The 21,057-nt window shown below is 34.8% G+C and overlaps 1 protein-coding gene across 1 annotated transcript in view; it reads left to right on the forward strand.

Annotated features, from left to right (window-relative positions):
* Nucleotides 1-21,057, forward strand: part of nonC (serine/threonine-protein kinase Smg1) — a 331,176-nt gene that overhangs the window by 69,941 nt on the left and 240,178 nt on the right. The window contains exons 12-14 of the mRNA XM_089106498.1: nt 2,972-3,303; nt 9,792-10,281; nt 14,635-14,856. Coding sequence (XP_088962624.1) covers nt 2,972-3,303; nt 9,792-10,281; nt 14,635-14,856 — 1,044 coding nt within the window. The remainder of the gene's footprint in view (nt 1-2,971; nt 3,304-9,791; nt 10,282-14,634; nt 14,857-21,057) is intronic.

Here is a 21,057-nt window from a genome sequence, read left to right on the forward strand (position 1 = left end):
GTAGTATTCCGAGAGATTAGTCAGGATTACACCCAGAAAAGTATCTCCCTTAGTTGTTGGGAAATCGACTAGAGTTTTAAGGTTAAGTGACCTGGCCAGCGATTTACTATCGAGTTCGTTAGCATCTCCTAGCATTACTACTCCAAAATATGGGTGAGTTCTCTGGACGTAATCTGTCGATTCCTGCAGCTTCTCCCAAAAAGCTTTTCTTGCTGCAGCTGGCTGACCAGGTGAATAATAGAAAACGCACATTGCTATGGCAGAGAGTGGCCTAGGGAGTCGCTTTGGTTGGGTTTTGACCCAAAAAATTTCAACAATATCTTAAAGAAAAGGTATATTTAAAATCTATATTTCAAGAAAAGGTATATTTAAAATATACCTTTTCTATACCTTCAAGAAAAGTACCTTCAAGAAAGTACCTTCAAAAATATACCTTCAAGAAAAGGTATATTTAAAATATACCTTTTCTATACCTTCAAGAAAAGTACCTTCAAGAAAGTACCTTCAAAAATATACCTTCAAGAAAAGGTATATTTAAAATCTTCGTGCACGAGTGTCATAATTCCTCCTCCTTTTTTCTCAAGAGGATGGTCATCAGGCCGAAGTTTAGTAAAAGAAGAAAAGTTAGGAACCCCCAATAAATTAAGATCTTGCCGGTGGACCTCGGAAACACAGATAACGGAAGAGCCAAGCATTTGAGCCATAGTCTAAAATCAAGCTAGGGAACTTATGGAATCAAATTTGTGAAAAATATGCCCGTTAATCAAGTTGGATTTAGGATAATTTCTCTCATACATCTACTAACTTTCTCGTAGATTTCTGACATTTTTTCCCTTGTATAGATGGATAGATATATTTCAAGCAAGCAAATTTAATAAAATCAATGATTAATTAAAATTATTAATTATTATAAAGGCTCCAGGGCCTGTAAACGAGTTTCCTATATTTCTTGTCTTATTAAAAATTCAATTTATTTTATGTTAAATTTGGGTGGAATTTTAAGTTGAAGCAATTCAAGTTAATTTTGGGTTGAAGTTGAACTCATTTTAATTTGATAGTAAGGTTTAACAAGTCTAAATATTAAGTTAAGTTTAAAGAAAAGAGAGGAAATGCTACCCAACTCCAAGATGCAGTATTACAAGATTCTAAAATCAAGCTAAGCAACTTGTGGAATAAGATATGTGAAAAAATGCCCGTTACCCAAGTTAGATTTAGGACAATATCTCTCGTACAACTACTAACTTGTAGTAATTAAAATCACTAATCCCCCCATAGGCTCCGTGACCTGTAAAGGAGGTTATTTACTATATTTCTTATCTCATTAAAAGTTCAATTTGTTTTACGTTGAATTTGGGTAGAATTTTAAGTTAGAGCAATTCAAGTTTATTTTGAGTTGAAGTTGAACTCATTTTAGGTAGATAGTAAGGATTCACAAGTCCAAATATTAAGTTGAATTTCAGAAAAAAGAGAAGAAATGTTACCAAACTCCAATTACAAGATCTTAAAATCAGTGCTAAGCAAATTATAGAATCAGATCTGTGTAAAATATATCCATTAGTAAAGTTGAATTCAGAAAAAAAATTTCAGATAATTAACCTCAGGTAAGGTTAATTTCCGGAAAAGTACAATTTGTGGTAATCTTTTCATCATGTGTATTAATTCCAAAAACAGACGCTAATCCGTATTTGCCCCCATCGAAGCATTTTTTATATTACAGTAGAAAAGATTCCGAAAAGAAAACGAATCCCTGAATGGATAAATCACTAGATGGCAATTGTTGTGGCATCATAATACGTCTTATTTCTATTTAGTCTTTTCTTGTCTGAGTCAATGTGTTAGGCACCGTTTTTCTAGATGTCTCCAACTATCTACAGGTGGGTGAACATTTGGTAAAAATTAATAGCTATTATTTGATATAATTATTTATATAACTTATGTGACTAATTTTTATATAACTAATAAAGTTGTATAGATAGTTAGCTATACAACTAAAAATTTATATAACTAAATATTAATACTTACTTAAAAATTGCCAGAGTGGCAATCATCGTGACTTTAAAATGTGCTACATTTTCATTTACATTTGTCACGTTGTTATACACCGCTTATTTCTAGATTTCTCTAACGAGCTGGTGAACATTCGGTAAAAATAGATAGCTATTATTAAATATAACTATTTATATAACTTATGTGACTAAATTACTTTAGACTTAGAATTAGATCCTCCTACGCCTGGTGGCGCATAAGGCAGCAACAGTGTTTCGCCATGACGACCTGTCCTGAGCCTTCAACCATAGCTCCTCCAACGAGGACCTTGCCAGCTTCGCCTCCTTCATTAGCGACCTGCCAAGGGTCATTTTCGGTCTCCCGGATTTGCGGAGACCGGGGGGTGTCCAACACCATGCTTCGTGCGGCAGCCTTCCTTCCCCCATTCGCACCATATGCCCCCAATACATCCATCGCCGCTTTCTAATGAGATCAAGGATGGGGGTATGATTTGTCATACGATAGATTTCATCATTACTAAATATTGTATAATAAATGAAGTTGTATAGACAGTTCGCTATGTTACTAAAATATGATATAACTAAATGTTGATAAGTATTGATGAAGTAGTTAGAGTGGCAATCATCGCGCCTTTTCCATGAGCTCTATTTTCCTTTTTTTTGTGCGTATCAAGTTGTTATACACAGCTTATTTCTAGATGTCTCCAACTATTGACAGGTTGGTCAACATTTGGTAAAAATTGATAGCTAATATTTGATATTATTATTTATATAACTTATGTGACTAAATATTGTATAACTAATGAAGTTGTATATACAGTTAGCTATTTAACTAAAAAATGATATAACTAAATGTTGATGAGTACTGATTAAGTAATTGGAGGGGTAATCATCTCGGCTTTTCTATGTGCTTTTTTTTTTCTTTTTTTGTGCGTATCAAGTTGTTATACACCCTTTATTTCTAGATGTCTCCAACTATCGACGAGTCAGTTATGAAAACTTGTGCCAAAGGCCTGGGTAGCGTCAAATGGTTGCGACTATTAATAAAAATAACAGGAGACCCCTTTTTGATATCAGAGCTGTCATCATTCGAATCAACCATGTTGAAACTCGCAAAAAAAGAGAAAAATTTTGAGTTGGCCCGTAGTTTAATTTGTGAACATGTTAAGCGAGAAATGGGCCTGAGAACTGTGGCTGAAAGTGGCACTTTAGCTTTGCTTATAACATTGATGACCAACTGTCCATCAAGCCAAAGGAAAGCTGATATTCTTCTTCAAGGAACTAAAGTCCTCTATGAGTAAGTCGATTGATTATTTGGACGAGAAAGTCCTCTATAGAGGATGAAAAAGCCCACTATGAGTAAGTCGATTGATTATTCGGACGAGAAAGTCGTCTAGATAGAGGACGAGAAAGTCCTCAATGAGTAAGTCGATTGATTATTGGGACGAGAAAGTCGTCTAGATAGAGGACGAGAAAGTCCTCTATGAGTAAGTCGATTGATAATTTGGACGAGAAAGTCGTCTATATAGAGGACGAGAAAGTCTTCTATGAGTAAGTCGATTGATTATTCGGAAGAGAAAGTTCTCTATATAGAGGACGAGAAAGTTCTTTGTTCGTAAGTCGATTGGTTATTCGGAAGAGAAAGTTCTCTATATAGAGGACGAGAAAGTTCTTTGTGAGTAAGTCGATTTGTTATTCGGACGAAAAAGTCCTCTATATAGAGGACGAGAAAGTCTTCTGTGAGTACGTCGATTGATTATTCAGACGAGAAAGTCCTCTATATAGAGGACGAGAAAGTCCTCAATGAGTAAGTCGATTGATTATTCGGACGAGAAAGTCGTCTAGATAGAGGACGAGAAAGTCTTCTATGAGTAAGTCGATTGATTATTCGGAAGAGAAAGTTCTCTATATAGAGGACGAGAAAATTCTTTGTGAGTAAGTCGATTGGTTATTCGGACGAGAAAGTCCTCTATATAGAGGACGAGAAAGTCTTCTGTGAGTACGTCGATTGATTATTCGGACGAGAAAGTCCTCTATATAGAGGACGAGAAAGTCCTCTATGAGTAAGTTGATTGGTTATTCACTGATTTAATTAAGTATAAAATTGGGTCAAAGAACTGTGGCATTTTAATTTTCCTCTCAGCATAAATAGGCAATTGTCCAACTAGCCTAAGAAAAACTAATTTTCTTCTTCAAGGGACTAAAGCCCTCAGTGAATTAGTTTATTGATTATTCATGTATTTAATTAAGGGACCAATTGGCCAGAGAACTGTGGCCGAAAGCGGCACTTTAGCTTTACTCATAACATTGGTGGATAATTGTCCATCTAACCAAAGGAAAGCAGATATTTTTCTTCAAGGAACTAATGTAGTCTATGAGCAAATTGATTGATTAGTCAATTATTTAATTAAGTTTAAATCAAGTCAAAGAACTGTGGCAGTTAAGTTTTGCTCATAACATTGATGGGCCATTGTCCATCTAGCCAAAGAAAAGATCATATTCTTCAACGACTTAAAGCTGTCAATGAGTAGGCTTACTAATTTATTATTTATTTAATTAAGTGAGGGATGGGTCAGAGAAGTGTGGCAGAAAGTGGCACCTCAGCTTTGCTCGTAGCATTGATGGCCAATTGTCGATCTAGCCAAAGAAAAGCTAATATCCTTTTTTCAGGGAACCATAATCCTCAATGAGTAGGTCTTTTGATTGTTTAATTAAGTTACGAATGGGTCAGAGAACTCTGGCAGAAACTGACTCTTTGGCTTTGCTCATAGCATTGATGGCCAATTGTTCATCTAGCCCACAGTGTAAGTACATACCAATAGCGAATTTTTTTCCAGACATGACGCACACTTCATAGTGTGTGATTAGACTCTGAGCATAAACGTCAGAGCCATAGATTTAGGTGCTACTTGGTTTTCCGTCGGAAACATTTTTCATTGAGCGTACGCGAAGGCGGGGTCATGAATCTTCTGTGGTTTTAGATCTGTGTCAAAAATTTTCAATGGGGAGTATAGGACTTTTCGCTACTGTATATTACCTTTACTGTGATTTAGCCCAAGGAAAGCTGATATTCTTCTTCAAAGAACGAAAGTCATCTACGAGTAGGTCTATTGGTTATTAATTTAAATAAGTATAGCATTGATTCAATTAATAATTAAATAATCGTGTATAATAATAACAAGGAACTAAAATTCTCTATTTGTAAGCCAGTCATTTATTCACTTATTTTATTAAGTGAGAAATGGGTAAAGGAACTGAGACAGAAAGTGGCACTTTAATGTAGCCAAAGTAAAAACTGGTATTCCTCTCCAAGAAAGTAAAGCTCTTAAAGATTAAAGCGCCTTTCACCCTACGCACGTAATTTTCTTTGCTAGTTACTTCGGTTACGTTATGTCAAAAATGAGCTTTCTCACTTAAATAAGTCCTCTCACACCAACTTAGTGTATAAATAGATAAAACCATCATGATCATAGTCTAAAATCATCACAATCATCATCAATAAACTATTTGAAAATTAATAAAGTGCTATGGATATGGAGACTCAAGCTCTGATCAAGCGTGAAATGCATTCTAGGAAACGTTTATTAATTTATTTTAAGATTTATTGATTGCTCACCAGAAATTCCATTTTGCTGCTTGCTGAATTGACTTTTCCGCAATGTTATAATGAACTTATTTAACCCAGAATGCTTTATAGAGCGTGAGGCTGTTTGGCACTGCCCACGTTATAATCAAAACAACCAAACGTACAAAACAAAACGTTACAAACGTATAAAAGTTTACAGACAAAACAATCTAACGTACAAAACAAAACGTTACAGACAAAACAATCTAACGTATAGAACAAAACGTTACGAACGTACAAAACTTTACAGCTTAACAATCAAACATACAAAACAAAACGTTACAGGCAAAACAACCAAACGTTGCAAACGTAAAAAGTGTTACAGACAAAACAACCTAACGTACAGAACAAAACGTTACAGGCAAAAAAACCAAACGTTGCAAACGTAAAAAGTGTTACAGACAAAACAACCTAACGTACAGAACAAAACGTTACAGGCAAAAAAACCAAACGTTGCAAACGTAAAAAGTGTTACAGACAAAACAACCTAACGTACAGAACAAAACGTTACAATCATTTTGATTAAAACCTTATTTCAATCGATTGACTCGAGCGTGATTGACCGTCTGTAGCCTGTACTACGCTTGAATAAAACGATTAACAGCGATTGGTCGAAAGTTTGAGTGACTCTAGTGGTTGATGGGGTTGGTTGACCGTCTATGTCCATTTTGATCAAGTATTGAGTCAGTCACTTGGCCATGGAAGAAACACCTCAAAACTCGGAATGTCAAATTCGAAAGTCCGAACGCGAGTTTATTTTGTTAATGATAGATTATGCTATTTGTTTAAAGATACGGCAATTGTAGAATAACATTGATTAAAGAATTATAAAGTATATAGCTATTTCTCATTTTTTACCGCTCCTTAGACCAACGACATTTCCTGTTAAATTTTTTTCGCTTAAGGACAGCCAAAATTAAGCAAAGAATTGCCAAGTCTATGTTAGAATGCATTTAACAGATAATTCAGATCAGACACTTCAAAACCCAATCAAAAAATAAATTGAAAATGAGTTTTGATCAAGATTAAAGGGAATTAATCTTCACAACTTGAAAAATAGATTGAAGCTCACGTCAATCGATGGGCGGAATTGCTTTATCATACTGCTTGACCGTCTATGGCGTACTTAGGTATATAAGCCTAAGAAAAGAAATTTTGACCGAGAAAAAAATGAGCGATAAACAGCGTTACTCATTTTTCAGTTTATTCTAGTATTTTTGTCTTTGAAATGGAAACTGCGGTAGAGTCTATGTTTGTACCACATAGAATCTTGTGATATTATTTTGGTCAGACATATGGTACCAATCACCTCAAAGCGTTGACAACGCTAGTTGGGACTGTTTTATTGTTGGTTTCAACTTTCCCGTTTCTATCGTTTATCGAATTTTATATCGACTCTACTTACTTGTATTGATAAAGACGGCTATTAGGTATTCCGGTAGTCTTTATGTTCCGGTAGTCTTACATTCCGGCAGGTTTGTGCAAAATGTTCCGGTTGTCTTTATATTCCGGTAGTCTTATGTTCTGGTAGGTCTATGCAAAATATTCCGGTAGTCTTTATATACCGGTAGTCTTATATTCCGATAGGTCTATGCAAAATATTCCGGTAGTCTTTATATTCCGGTAGTCTTTATATTCAGGTAGTCTTATATTCCGGTAGGTCTATGCAAAATACACCGGTAGTCTTTATATTCCGGTAGGTCCATGCAAACTATTCCGGTAGTTTTTATATTCCTGTAGTCTTATATTCCGGTAGGTCTATGCAAAATATTCCGGTAGTCTTATATTCCGGTAGGTCTATGCAAACTATTCATGTAGTCTTTATATATATTCCGGTAGGTCTATGCAAAATATTCCGGTAGTCTTTATATTCAGGTAGTCTTATATTCCGGTAGGCCTATGCAAAATATGCCGGTAGTCTTTTCTGCAATTCACTGTCTTAAAAAATTCCTCAATACATTATCCTTTTTATTGTCAGGGAAACTTTATGCGGCGTAGTGTGAAAGAGCCGTAAGTGCTGTTGATTCATTTAGTGATTCATTGGTGATTAAGGGAGAAATTTCCCGGGTGGGAATGGTAGAAAAATGCCTTTTTGCCGTAAAGATAAATTATCCATCTAGTCAAAGGAAAAAAGAAACTTTCCTTCAAGGAGTTTTTCAAATAAGTTCAGTTAAGGGAGAAATTTGCCGGGGGAAATGGAAAAAATCTTAGCCATCTAAGGGGGCAGTCAAGTAATGTCATTGTGGAGTGAATTGATTGAAGTATCATGTTCTATGGCTCAAAAGTTAAGGTAGAGGCGTTAAAGGCGGAGTTAAAGTTAAGGTGGAGGCGTTTTTTCCATGGAGGAGGGTGAAATCTAACAAGTATTCAAAGAAATGGATATTTTCGTTAAAAGTCTTTCAATAATACCTCTTAATAGGGTTATGGTATCTTAGCCATCTTTAAACCAACAAAGATACATTATCCATGTAGTAAAATAAATAAATAAATAACTTATTTTCAAGGAGCTTTTCAGTAAGTCCAATTAAGGGAGAAATTTGTCGGGGGAAATGGGAAAATCAGGGTATCTTTTACCTATCATTTTAGCTATAAAGATAGATCATCCATCTAGTCAAAAAGAATAATGAAAATTTCTTAGTGGAGCTCTTCAATGAGTCCAATTAAGGGAGAAATTTGCCGGGGGAAATGGACAAAAAGGTATCTTAGCCATCTTTAAACCCACAAAGATACATTATCCATCTAGTAAAAAAGAAATAAATAACTTATCTTCAAGGAGCTTTTCAGTAAGTCCAATTAAGCGAGATATTGGTCGGGGGAAATGGGAAAAACATGGTATCTTTTAGCCATCATTTTAGCTATAAAGATTGATCATCCATCTAGTCAAAAAGAAAAAAGAAAACTTCTTCAAGGAGCTCTTCAATAAGTCCAATTAAGGGAGAAAATTGCCAGGGAAATTGCAAAAAATGGTATTGTAGCCATTTTTTAGCCATAAAGATAAATTATCCATCTAGTCAAAGGAAAAACGAAAATTTTCTTCAAGAAGCTTTTCAATAAGTTCCAGTTAAGGGAGAAATTTGCCAGGGGGAAATGAAAAAAAATTGTATTTGAGTCGTCTTTTTAGCCATAAAGATCAATTATAAAGGCCATCAAGGCCTTTATTTGGCCATAAAGGCCAAAGGAGCTACTAGTCCTCTGTAACTATGTCTGCTGATTATTTAGCGCTTGTAATTCAGTGAGAAATGGGTTAGGGAGTTGTTGCAGAAAGTGTTATTTGAGCTTTACTCACAGCATTGGTAAACATTTTGATGAGTCGACAAACTCGATGAGTTCCAAATTCGATGGTTCCAGATTCCTATAAACAATTTTAGTCAAGAATATAAGAAATAAGGCATAATATAGATAGGAGTAACAGTACAAACAAGCGTACAATTCAAAAACGCGTCATGCTGAGTAAAGACTTTTCTGCAGACAGCGGCTAATGTAAATCCTAAGCGAACATTTCAATGATATGACCAATTGCCCTTTTCCAACAGGGAAATCTAAAACAAAAAGATGAATGAAAAATATGGCTCATTCTGAAAGCTCAAAAAAAAAAATATAAACCAAAAATCAAAATTTATAGTTTCTTAGCTTAGTCACTCATAAAAGTTTGGCTAAGACAGTTTTGTTGTCAAAAATTTAGTCCATTGACTGACCAAGATCCTTTCCATTGAGGATCCATGGGGGGGATTTACCTGAATTGAATTTTGTTTTAGATAATTAAATTTAAAAAAATGTTAATTTTCGTTGGCCAAAATATTGTTTGTTATTTTGTTGGTGGTATCAATCCATTAAAAAGTAACTGTATTTTTATAATGTTTTTTTATGCTATGACATCTGCATAATATTTTTATGATATGACATTACGTATGATATTGTAAATATAGGCTATCATATTCTATAATACTATATAATCACAATGGTTTTGGAGTTGAGAGCTTATTTATAATGTTGAGTATTTGTATTTTATTCCTGTGAGTCCTGATCAAGGGCTTTGAATCTGGAATCTAAAAAAATTAATTATAAAAGGGAAAATACCCAAAATATTTTAAACAAAAAATGACTACCTAAAAATTAAAGCTTTCAAAAAATATAAAGTTTAATTCTTTTTCCTTTTGCAGGTCAGGAGAAATAGTTCCCTCAGTTACATTGCTTTCCCAAACTTGCATTGAACTTCGTCGACATATCTTGTCCTTCGGCATCAGCAACATGCTACGACTAGAATCATCACTAGAGGCAGAAGAAGCCTCCATCAAAAACATTTACATCAGCTCCTTAATTCAACTCTCAAAATGGCTTGGATCCAACAAACACTTACTAAATTCAGGGAATACATATATGCAAGAAGCCATGGCATCACTCATTGGGGGTCTTCCTACTGTTCAATTGATAGGACAAATGGATGAAGGTGATGCTTGTATAGGTCAGATCCTGCAGGCTGGGATCAGAGATGTGCAAGAGAACGCGAAAGCTTGGAAGAGGTATGGTGATTGGTGTTATGGTCATGGAATTAGGGTTTCGTCATCGACCGATTTTACATTTCTGAATGATCAGGATGTGAAAGCAGTCAGTGCTGAGATTGAGAGTCTTCCTGGAGATGAACATGCTGAAGTAAGCTAATTTAAAATTTATTTCAAAATTTGTGTTCAATGGCGTGATCATTTATGTGTATAGTTTTATTTTCCGTTGAAGCAACACAGATGGGATTCAAAAAATAAAAGTAATGAAAGATTCTTAGCCCAAAAATCGAAAATTGGCGGTTACACTCAGTCACCTTTAATCAGCATAGGGATTTTTGGAACATGCGCAATATTTCATAATAATTTAATATCAATATATTTATTATAATAAATTAATATCAATAATTTAATATTAATTATTAATATCATAATAATTTAATAACACAATATTTCAATATCAAGTAGGTCTGAAAATTCCATAACAGAGTTTTTCACATCAGAAGATCGACGATAGACAAAAATCGATGATAGAGTTTCGTCATCGACTGATTTTACCTTTCGGAACGATAAGGATTTAAAAGAAGTCAGTGCTTATTGTGAGTCTTCCTGGTGATGAAAATGCAGAAGCTAATTTAAAATTTATGTGCAGAACACAACTGTTTACTTGTACATAGTTATTTTTTCTGTCAAAGCAACACTGATGGAATAAAAAAGAGGAATTAAAGGGTTTTTCGACGATTTTTTGCCAAAAATTGAAAATTGGTGTCCTATGGCAATCTTATTCGTGATTTTTGAAAAATATTGGTGAACACATACAAAGTGTCACGATCAATCATATCTTTCGTTTTCTCATTCAAAGGGAAAATAGCAACATTAAAAAAAAAATGTTTTTTCAGTTACCATGTTAAACATTAAGTTGAGGAGTTGTATCTAGTTCAGGATTTGAGGTATTAAAAAAAAAAAAATTGAAATTGGTGTTCTAGCTTAATCACCTTGAATGATTTATGCGGTATGTAGGTTACATACAATGCGTGTCACTCGGTAGATTTTTGATTTTCTCATTTAAGAGAAAAAATGGTAATACTATCGTAACGCCGAATATATCAATAAATAGATAAATAGACCTTCTCTTTTTTACCATGGAGGTTGAAAAGTAAATAATGCAATACACGAAAATAAGAAGTACGCAAATGCCCCGATTTTTTTGTTATAGAAGTAACTTTATAAACAGAAAAGAAAGAAAGAGAAAGACAGAAAGAGATAAAAAGGAGTGAATGCAGAACTTGAAAGCGGCAAAATTTTGCAGTGTTGCGGATAACGACTTGAAAGCTATGCAGGATGGTTCTCTAGCATGCTGAATTTGATGATATGATTTTCATCAAGATCAGTCTCCTTTTTGGGAACCCCCTTTGTTTGAAATTTCAATATATTTTCTCAGGCTCCGAACTTCTGGTGGGTGTATATATTCATATTTAAAATCCTTTTTTCTATAGTTTCGGTTTCTACTAGCACGAGTCGTTTTTTTTTTCAGTTTGTTACCACGATCTGTTTTATGGCAAAACATCCAGAAAAGGATAAAACCGAGTTTACATAGTAATTTGTAATAATATTAAATTTGTAATTTTAATATTATTTTTATTAATTATGATTATAATTATTATTTTTTATTAATTTGTAATTTTAATATAATATTATTATTTAATATTACATAATTTTAAATTTGTAATAACGGTTAATTCCTTGTTCTAGTTGCGATAAAGCTCGATCGTTGCTCGATCCAGCTCAATCATTGCGATTTAGCAATTCTTCTAGCAACAGCAACCTCTTAATCCACAATTTAAAATTTGCAATAACGGTTAATTCCTTAATCTAGTTGCGATAGAGCTCGATCTAGCTCGATCATTGTGATCTAGCAATTCGTCTAGAAACAGCAACCTCTGGATCCACAATTTTAAATTTGTAATAACTTTTTAATTCCTTGATCTAGTTGCGATAAAGCTCGATCATTGCTCGATCCAGCTCAATGATTGCGATTTAGCAACTCGTGTAGCAACAGCAACCTCTGGATCCACAATTTTAAATTAGTAATAACATTTCATTCCTTGATCAAGTTGCGATAGAGCTCGATCATTGCTCGATCCAGCTCAATCATTGCGATTTACCAATTCGTCTAGCCACAGCAACCTCTGGATCCACAATTTTAAATTCGTAATAACGTTTCATTCCTTGATCTAGTTGCGATAGAGCTCGATCATTGCTCGATCCAGCTCAATCATTGCGATTTAGCAATTCGTTTAGAAAAACAATCTCTGGATCCATAATTTTAAATTTGACGCTTAATCTCTTGATGTAGCTGCGATAAAGCTCGATCATTGCTCGATTCAGCTCAATCATTGTGATTTAGCAATTCGTCTTGCAACAGCAACCTCTGGATCCACAATTTTAAATTTGTAATAATGTTAAATTCCTTGATCTTGTTGCGATAGAGCTCGATCATTGTTTGATCCAGCTCAACCATTGCGATTTAGCAATTCGTTCAACCTGTGGATCCACAATTTTAAATTGGTAATAACATTTAATTCCTTGATCTAGTTGCAATAAAGCTCGATAATTGCTCGATCCAGCTCGATAATTGCTCGATCCAGCTTCAAACATTGCGATTTAGCAATTCGTCTAGCAAAGCAACCTGTGGATCCACAATTTTAAATTTGTAATAACGTTTAATTCCTTGATCTAGTCGTGATAGAGCTCGACCATTGCTCGATCCAGCTCAATCATTGCGATTTAGCAATTCGTCTAGCAACAGCAATCTCTGGATCCGCAATTTTAAATTTTTACTTAGGTTTAATTCCTTGATCTAGTTGTGATAGAGCTCGACCATTGCTCGATCCAGCTCAATCATTGCGATTTAGCAATTCGTCTAGCAACAGCAACCTCTGGATCCGCAATTTTATATTTTTATTACGTTCAATTCCTTGATCTAGCGGCGATAAAGCTCGATCATTGCTCGATTCAGCTCAATCACTGTGATTTAGCAATTCGTCTTGCAACAGCAACCTCTGGATCCACAATTTTAAATTTTTAATAACGTTTAATTCCTTGATCTAGTTGCGATAGAGCTCGATCATTGCTCGATTCAGCTCAATCGTTGCGATTTAGCAATTCGTCTAGCAACAGCAACCTCTGGATCGATAATTTTAAATTTGTAATAAAGTTTAATTCCTTGATCTAGTTGCGATGAAGCTCGATAATTGCTCGATCCAGCTCAAACATTGCGATTTAGCAATTCGTATAGCAACAGCATCCTCTGGATCGACAATTTTAAATTTGTAATAAAGTTTAATTCCTTGATCTAGTTGCGATAAAGCTCGATAATTGATCGATCCAGCTCAAACATTGCGATTTAGCAATCGTCTAGCAAAGCAACCTCTGGATCCACAATTTTAAATTTGTAATAACGTTAAATTTGATCTAGTTGGGATAGAGCTCGATCCAGCTCAATCATTGCGATTTAGCAATTCGGTCTAGCAACAGCAACCTCTGGATCCGCAATTTTAAATTTTTAATTACGTTTAATTCCTTGATATAGTTGCCATAAAGCTAGATCATTGCTCGATCCAGCTCAATCATTGCGATTTAGCAAGTCGTCTAGCAAAGCAACCTCTGGATCCACAATTTTAAATTTGTAATAACGTTTAATTTCTTGATCTAGTTGCGATAGAGCTCGATCATAGCTCGATTCAGCTCTATCATTGTGATTTAGCAATTCGTCTTGCAACAGCAACCTCTGGATCCACAATTTTAAATTTTTAATAACGTTAAATTCCTTGATCTTGTTGCGATAGAGCTCGATCATTGCTCGATCCAGCTCAATCATTGCGATTTAGGAATTCGTCTAGCAAAGCAACCTCTGGATCCACAATTTTAGATTTGTAATAACGTTAAATTCCTCGATCTTGTTGCGATAGAGCTTGATCATTGCTCGATCCAGCTCAATCATTGCGATTTAGGACTTCGTCTAGCAAAGCAACCTCTGGATCCACAATTTTAAATTTGTAATAACGTTTAATTCCTTGGTCTAGTTGCGATAGAGCTCGATCTTTGCTCGATCCAGCTCAATCATTGTGATTTAGCAATTCGTCTAGCAACAGCAACCTCTGGATCCACAATTTTAAATTCGTGATACGTTTAATTCCGTGATCTAGTTGCGATAGAGCTCGATTATTGCTCGATCTAGCTCAATCATTGCGATTTAGTAACTCGTCTAGCAACAGCAACCTCTGGATCGACAATTTTAAATTTTTAATAAAGTTTAATTCCTTGATGTAGTTGCGACATAGCTCAGTTCTAGCTCGATTATTGTGATCTAGCAATTCGTCTAACAGGAAACTCTGGATCAACAATTTGAAATTTGTAATGAAGCGAGACTATTCTGTTCAACGGTAAGTAATTGCAAGTAACGGTAGTAATTGTTTTTATATATTTTTTTTTATAATCGTTTTAGATACTCCAAGTTCTATCCAAGCCGCACGCATCGGATTATAAAAGCTATGTTCTGTCATCTGATTATATTCAGAGAAAATTATCTTCATTTGAGAGTTTCAAGGCCAATCCAAATATCCTTGAGGCGGTTTTCAATATTTGGGAAGGAGCAAGGAATCGAGTCTTTGGTTACTATCGACAGGCTGTTGGAAGCTACTTCGAGTTTCTAAAGTTAGATGATCAGGTACTGTAAATTCGATCTACTGCGAGTAGTAAGTTCAATCTTATTAAAGCTACTTCGAGTTATTAAAGTTAGATGGTCAGGTACTCTCAATCAACTTCGAGTTATAAAGTCAGTCTTATTGAAGCCACTTTTAGTTGCTAAAGTTAGATGATTAGGTACCATAAATTCACTCTACTTCGAGTAGTCAATACAGTCTAATTCAAACTAAATCAATTTTTTAAAGTTAGATGATCAGGTAATGTCAATTCAATCTACTTCGAGTACTGAATTCAATCTGATTCAAGTTACTTATACAGTTTCTTAAGTTAGATGGTCAGGTACTGTAAATTCAATCTACTTCGAGTATTAAATTCAGGCTATTTCGATTTGCTAAAGCTAGATGATCAGCAAAGTATAATCACCTACGGAACAAGTACTGACAAAACTCTCCAAAAGTGACCCCGCGTACCTCAATGCCTCTAGACGCAAAGTGCTGTACTACTTAATCGCTCCGAGCTAAAATACTTTGCTCCGAGCCAATAAATTATGCTAGAGCGTGATTCAGGCGACGAGTGACCGGGATGAATTTTGTAACTACGGTTTTTAGTTGCCAGGTTCGCATAGATATACAAAGGGTCACTTTTTGTGTGGAGAGGATAGGTTTTGTCAGTACTTGTTCCGTAGTTGATTATACTTTGATGATCAGGTACTGTAAATTTCATCTTCTTTGAGTAGTAAATTCAATCTAATATAAGCTACTTCGAGTTGCTAATGTCAGATAATCAGGTGCAATAAGTTCAATTTTCTTTTTAGTTTTAATCAGTGGATAAGTGTTGCTTTAAGAATTATAGAGTTAAAAAATATACGTTAAAACTCATCTTACAAAACAATTTTAAGTCATCTAGATAAAGGGCGTAATTGGAAAATGAAATAATGAAAAGATACCAAACGATTGTAGAAATTTAGTAGCTAATTTAAAGCTCCCTCTCCTGTCTACCTGATTTTTGTTAATTTTTTTTATAGCAGGAAATCAGATGCAGGAAACACCGACGTTACTGCTTAGATTTAAAAGTTGCAAGACACAAAACTGAAAATGGGTGAACTTCATACCTTTATAAAATGGGGTGTGAGGCCCATCTCTTTTCATTGTTCGCCTCTTTTACATACTGCTTTTTTCTACTTTTGCGATTTTTTTATTAACAATTTTGATCCTTCTTTTTGCGATTTTTCTATTAACAATTTTGATCCTTCTTTTTGCGATTTTTCTATTAACAATTTTGATCCTTCTTTTTGCGATTTTTCTGTTAACAATTTTGATTCTTCTGTTTGCGACTTTTTTATTAACAATTTTGATCCTTTTTTTTTGCGATTTTTCTTTTTTCTATGCAAAAACTTCTGTTTTTTAAAGACTTTTATTTGATCCTTGTTTACTGGGTAAAAGTAATTAAAGGAAAATGATTCGCCAGGCAACACTTGCCGAAGAAAAGAGCATAAGCCTTGTCTCTTTGAATTCTTTCTTTTCTATAACAGTTCGTTTTGAGCTTTTGGGGTTTCCCAAGGAACAAATTGTGGCGTCAATTTGCAAAAATTAAGGGAGTAGGGACAAAATATATATTTTTAAATCTAGGGAGGAGGGGATAGTTTTTTTCTACAAAAAATACAAGAAAAGGGCATTTTCAGTGAAAATAGTTGGGAGGCTCATGTACCCCCCCCCTTGACTCTGCCGGCAACAAATTTCATCTCTTATTTTTCTCTGTGACTAGATATTTTCTGTTCTGTTGTAAAGCACATTTAACTGATTATCATCTAGAACGATACCTGCCAAATATTTCTGAAATTTAAAAAATTTGAGTGTCTGAACGGAAACGTTGTTTGTCAAAAAATTGCCCTTTTTTTTGAAAAATAATCCATGGGAAAGTCTATTCCCCGAATTTTTTTCCTTTTTTTTATTATTAATTTAACCTCGCCTATCTCAAAACTGAAGTCCCTTTCTGAAACTTTTTTGCTCCATCTCTGCTATTAAATACTCATTGAAAAAATATTGTTATGAAACGCAATGAGAAATAAAGTATAATAATAAGGTTCAATTTATAAAAGTATTTTTTCTTAAAAGCTATTGATTGAAAAAAAGATATTTCAGTAGTTTTAAAAATCAAAACCAGTGCTGCTTTTTTTTTTTTTTTTTTTGAATCGCAAGAAACCTTTGTTTTATGAAGTATTTTGTTACATAGATATTGAACAATTTTTTCACATTTCTAAGTTCACCTACATTAATTTTCAGTTTTACTCTATTTTTCTCTTTATATTGAATTGTGTAAGTCCACAAAAAAAAAATCCGAGTGCATGCATGGAAGGCAATGAAGGATAGCGAAGATAATGCAGAAGTTTTTTTTTACTCAAATAAGCTAGCTTTTTCACCATCAAAATGGTAAAGAAAAAGAGAGGAATGTAAAAAAAAACGTCTTTATTTATTCCAGTCTACCATAAAGGTATTTGAAACAGTTACTTTGGTGGGTGGAAGAGAAGGTCAGCTGATTCATAGGTCAGCTTGCAGTTAGGTCAGATAGGTCAGCTGGCAGATAGGTCAGATAGGTCGGCTGGCAGATAGGTCAGATAGGTCAGCTGTCAGATAGGTCAGCTGGCAGATAGGTCAGCTGGGAGATCGCTTTACCAGCGAATACAAAAAAGCGAAAGATAGATTCATCGCTGGCAGATCGCTTTACCAGCAAATAAGATACAAAAAAAGCGAATGATAGATTCATCGCTGGCAGATCGCTTTACCAGCAAATAAGATAAAAAAAAGTGAAAGATAGATTCATCTCTGGCAGATCGCTTTACCAGCAAATAAGATACACAAAAAAGTGAAAGACAGATTCATCGCTGGCAGATCGCTTTACCAGCAAATAAGATGCAGAATAAAGTGAAAGATAGATTCATCGGTGGCAGATCGCTTTACCAGCAAATACGATGAAAAAAAGCGAAAGATCGATTCATCGCTGGCAGATCGCTTTACCAGCAAATAAGATAAAAAAAGTGAAAGATAGATTCATCGCTGGCAGATCGCTTTACCAGCAAATAAGATACAAAATAGCTAAAGATAAATTCATCGCTGGCAGATCGCTTTACCAGCAAATAAGATAAAAAAAAAGTGAAAGATAGATTCATCTCTGGCAGATCGCTTTACCAGCAAATAAGATACACAAAAAAGTGAAAGACAGATTCATCGCTGGCAGATCGCTTTACCAGCAAATAAGATACTAAATAAAGTGAAAGATAGATTCATCGGTGGCAGATCGCTTTACCAGCAAATAAGATACAAAAAAGCGAAAGATCAATTTATCGCTGGCAGATCGATTTACCAGCAAATAAGATAAAAAAAGTGAAAGATATATTCATCTCTGGCAGATCGCTTTACCAGCAAATAAGATACACAAAAAAGTGAAAGACAGATTCATCGCTGGCAGATCGCTTTACCAGCAAATAAGATACAAAATAAAGCGAATGATAGATTCATCGCTGGCAGATCGCTTTACCAGCAAATAAGATAAAAAAAGCGAAAGATAGATTCATCGGTGGCAGATCGCTTTACCAGCAAATAAGATACAAAAAAGCGAAAGATCGATTCATCGCTGGCAGATCGCTTTACCAACAAATTAAATAAAAAAAACAAGTTTTTTTAACTGAAAGTAAGGAGCGACATTAAAACTTAATACGAACAGAAATTATTCCGTATATGAAAGGGGCTGTCCCCTCCTCAACGCCTCGCTCTTTACGCTAAAGTTTTTTATTGTTTAAAAAAAAATAGAGTTGTGAGAAAGTCAAACTTTAGCGTAAAGAGCAAGGCGTTGAGGAGGGGACATACTCCGTATATTTCATATACGGAATAGTTTCTGTTCGTTTTAAGTTTTAATGTCGCTCTTTACTTTCAGTTAAAAAAACTTTTTTTTATTTAATTTTTGAACATTTTTGAATAAATGCAGGTTTTGATCTTGGCTCACAGTACATAAATAATTAAAACAAAATTTTCATATTAATTTACTTTTATTTGGTTAAATGGCTTTCTCGAAACTTATTTCATTTTATTTACGAACGTTTTTATTAGTAATAAATATACGTAGCTTACAAATTAACTTACGTAACGAACTTCTATATTCATATATTTTTAATACGTATATTAGGGGGTTCGCCCCCTAGTCAATACCTTGCTCTTTAAGCTAAATTTCGAATTTTATTCCAATTCTTTAAAAATGACCGCTTAATCACAAAGGCCGGTAATTAGAATAAATAGCTCTTATGAAAGTACTAAAAAATATCTGGCTTAAAGAGTGAGGTATTGACTAGGGGGTGAACCCAATCATATATGTAATATTTTCTGTTCGTTTAAAGTTTTTATGTTGCTGCTGTTGCAGTTAAAAAACTTGTTTTTTTATATTTAATTTCTGATCTTTTTTTAAATAATGCTAGGAAGTCTGGCGTCCCCTTCATAGCAATGTCCCTTCCCCCATGAAAACTTCCTTCATACAAAGATCCTCCCACATAACCTCCGACCCCCACCCCCCACTACCAGGAAAAATATCCCCGGAAATCGTCTGTATACTTCCCAATAACCAATACTATATGTTAACATTGGGTAAAGTTCATAACTTTCAGACCTCCTCCCGGGAACTTCGGGGGATTAAGTCATCCTAAAAGACATACTTATAATATTTTCGAACATGCTGAACAAAATTTCTATCTCAAAATTTTGATCTGGTGACTTTGGGAAAAAAATGAGCGTGGGAGGGGGCCTAGTTGCCCTCCATTTTTTTTGGTCACTGAAAAAGGGCACTAAAACTTTTAATTTCCATTCCAATGAGCCCTCCCACGATATTCTAGGACCACTGGGTCGATTCGATCCCCCCTGGGGGAAAAAAACCCAAATAAACACGCACCCGTGATTTTTCTTCTGGCAAAAAATGCGAAATTCCACATGTTTGTAGATAGGAGCTTGAAACCTCTATAGTAAGGTTCTCTGATACGCGGAATATGATGGTGTGATTTTCATTAAGGTTCTATAACTTTTAGGGGTCTTTCCCCCTTTTTTCGAAAATCAGCCAAATTTTTTCAGGTAGGACTAAACTTGATGAAACTTATATATTTGAAATCAGAATTACAATTTGATTAGTTTGATTTGTCTATTTATATCAAAATACAGTTTTCTAGAGTTTCGGTTACCATTGAGCCGGGTCCTAATAACCAATACTGTATGTTAACATTGGGTAAAGTTCATAACTTTCAGCCCTCCCCTTGGGGGCTTCGAGGGATTAAGTCATCCTAAAAGACATAGTTATAATATTTTCGACCATGCTGAACAAAATGGCTGTCTAAAAATTTTGATCGGGTGACTTTGGGAAAAAAATGAGCGTGGGAGGGGGCCTAGTTGCCCTCCATTTTTTGGTCACTTAAAAAGGGCACTAGAACTTTTAATTTCCGTTCCAATGAGCCCTCCCACGATATTCTAGGACCACTAGGTCGATACGAACACCCCTGGGGAAAAAAAAAAAAAAAAAAAAAATACAAGCATCCGTGATCTTTCTTGTGGCAAAAAATGGAAAATTCCACATTTTTGTAGATAGGAGCTTGAAACCTCTACAGTATGGTTCTCTGATACGCTGAATATGATGGAGTGATTTTCATTAAGGTTCTATAACTTTTAGGGGGTCTTTCCCCCTTTTTTCGAAAATCAGCCAAATTTTCTCAGGCGAGTAACTTTTGATAGGTAAGATTACACTTGATGAAACTTATATATTTGAAATCAGAATTAAAATCTTATTCTTTTGATGTGTCTATTGGTATCAAAATTCCGTTTTTTAGAATTTCTGTTACCATTGAGCCGGGTCGCTCCTTACTTACAGTTCGTTACCACGAACTCTTTGATAAGATACAAAAAAGCGAAAGATCGATTCATCGCTGGCAAATCGCTTCTACCAGCGAACAAGATACAAAGAAGCAAAATATGGAAAAAAAAAAAAAATCTTTTATGTTTTCCAAACAGTAGGTGCTTTGCACTGACCTTGGTTAAAGAGATGCCGCTGTATTAGTGCAAGAGGGTCATATTTGGCCCAAGGATTGAGTATTGCGCACGTCTATCATGGTATGTGTTCAAGATGCCGGAAATTAGCTCCATTACTTTGTTGGAGAACATTCTTAAGGATCTAGACATAATGATAAGCTCCATAGCCC

The sequence above is a fragment of the Artemia sp. Qi Xiang Cuo genome, chromosome 20 (genome assembly GCF_049724085.1).
Source record: "Artemia sp. Qi Xiang Cuo chromosome 20, ASM4972408v1, whole genome shotgun sequence".
NCBI lineage: Eukaryota > Metazoa > Arthropoda > Branchiopoda > Anostraca > Artemiidae > Artemia > Artemia sp. Qi Xiang Cuo.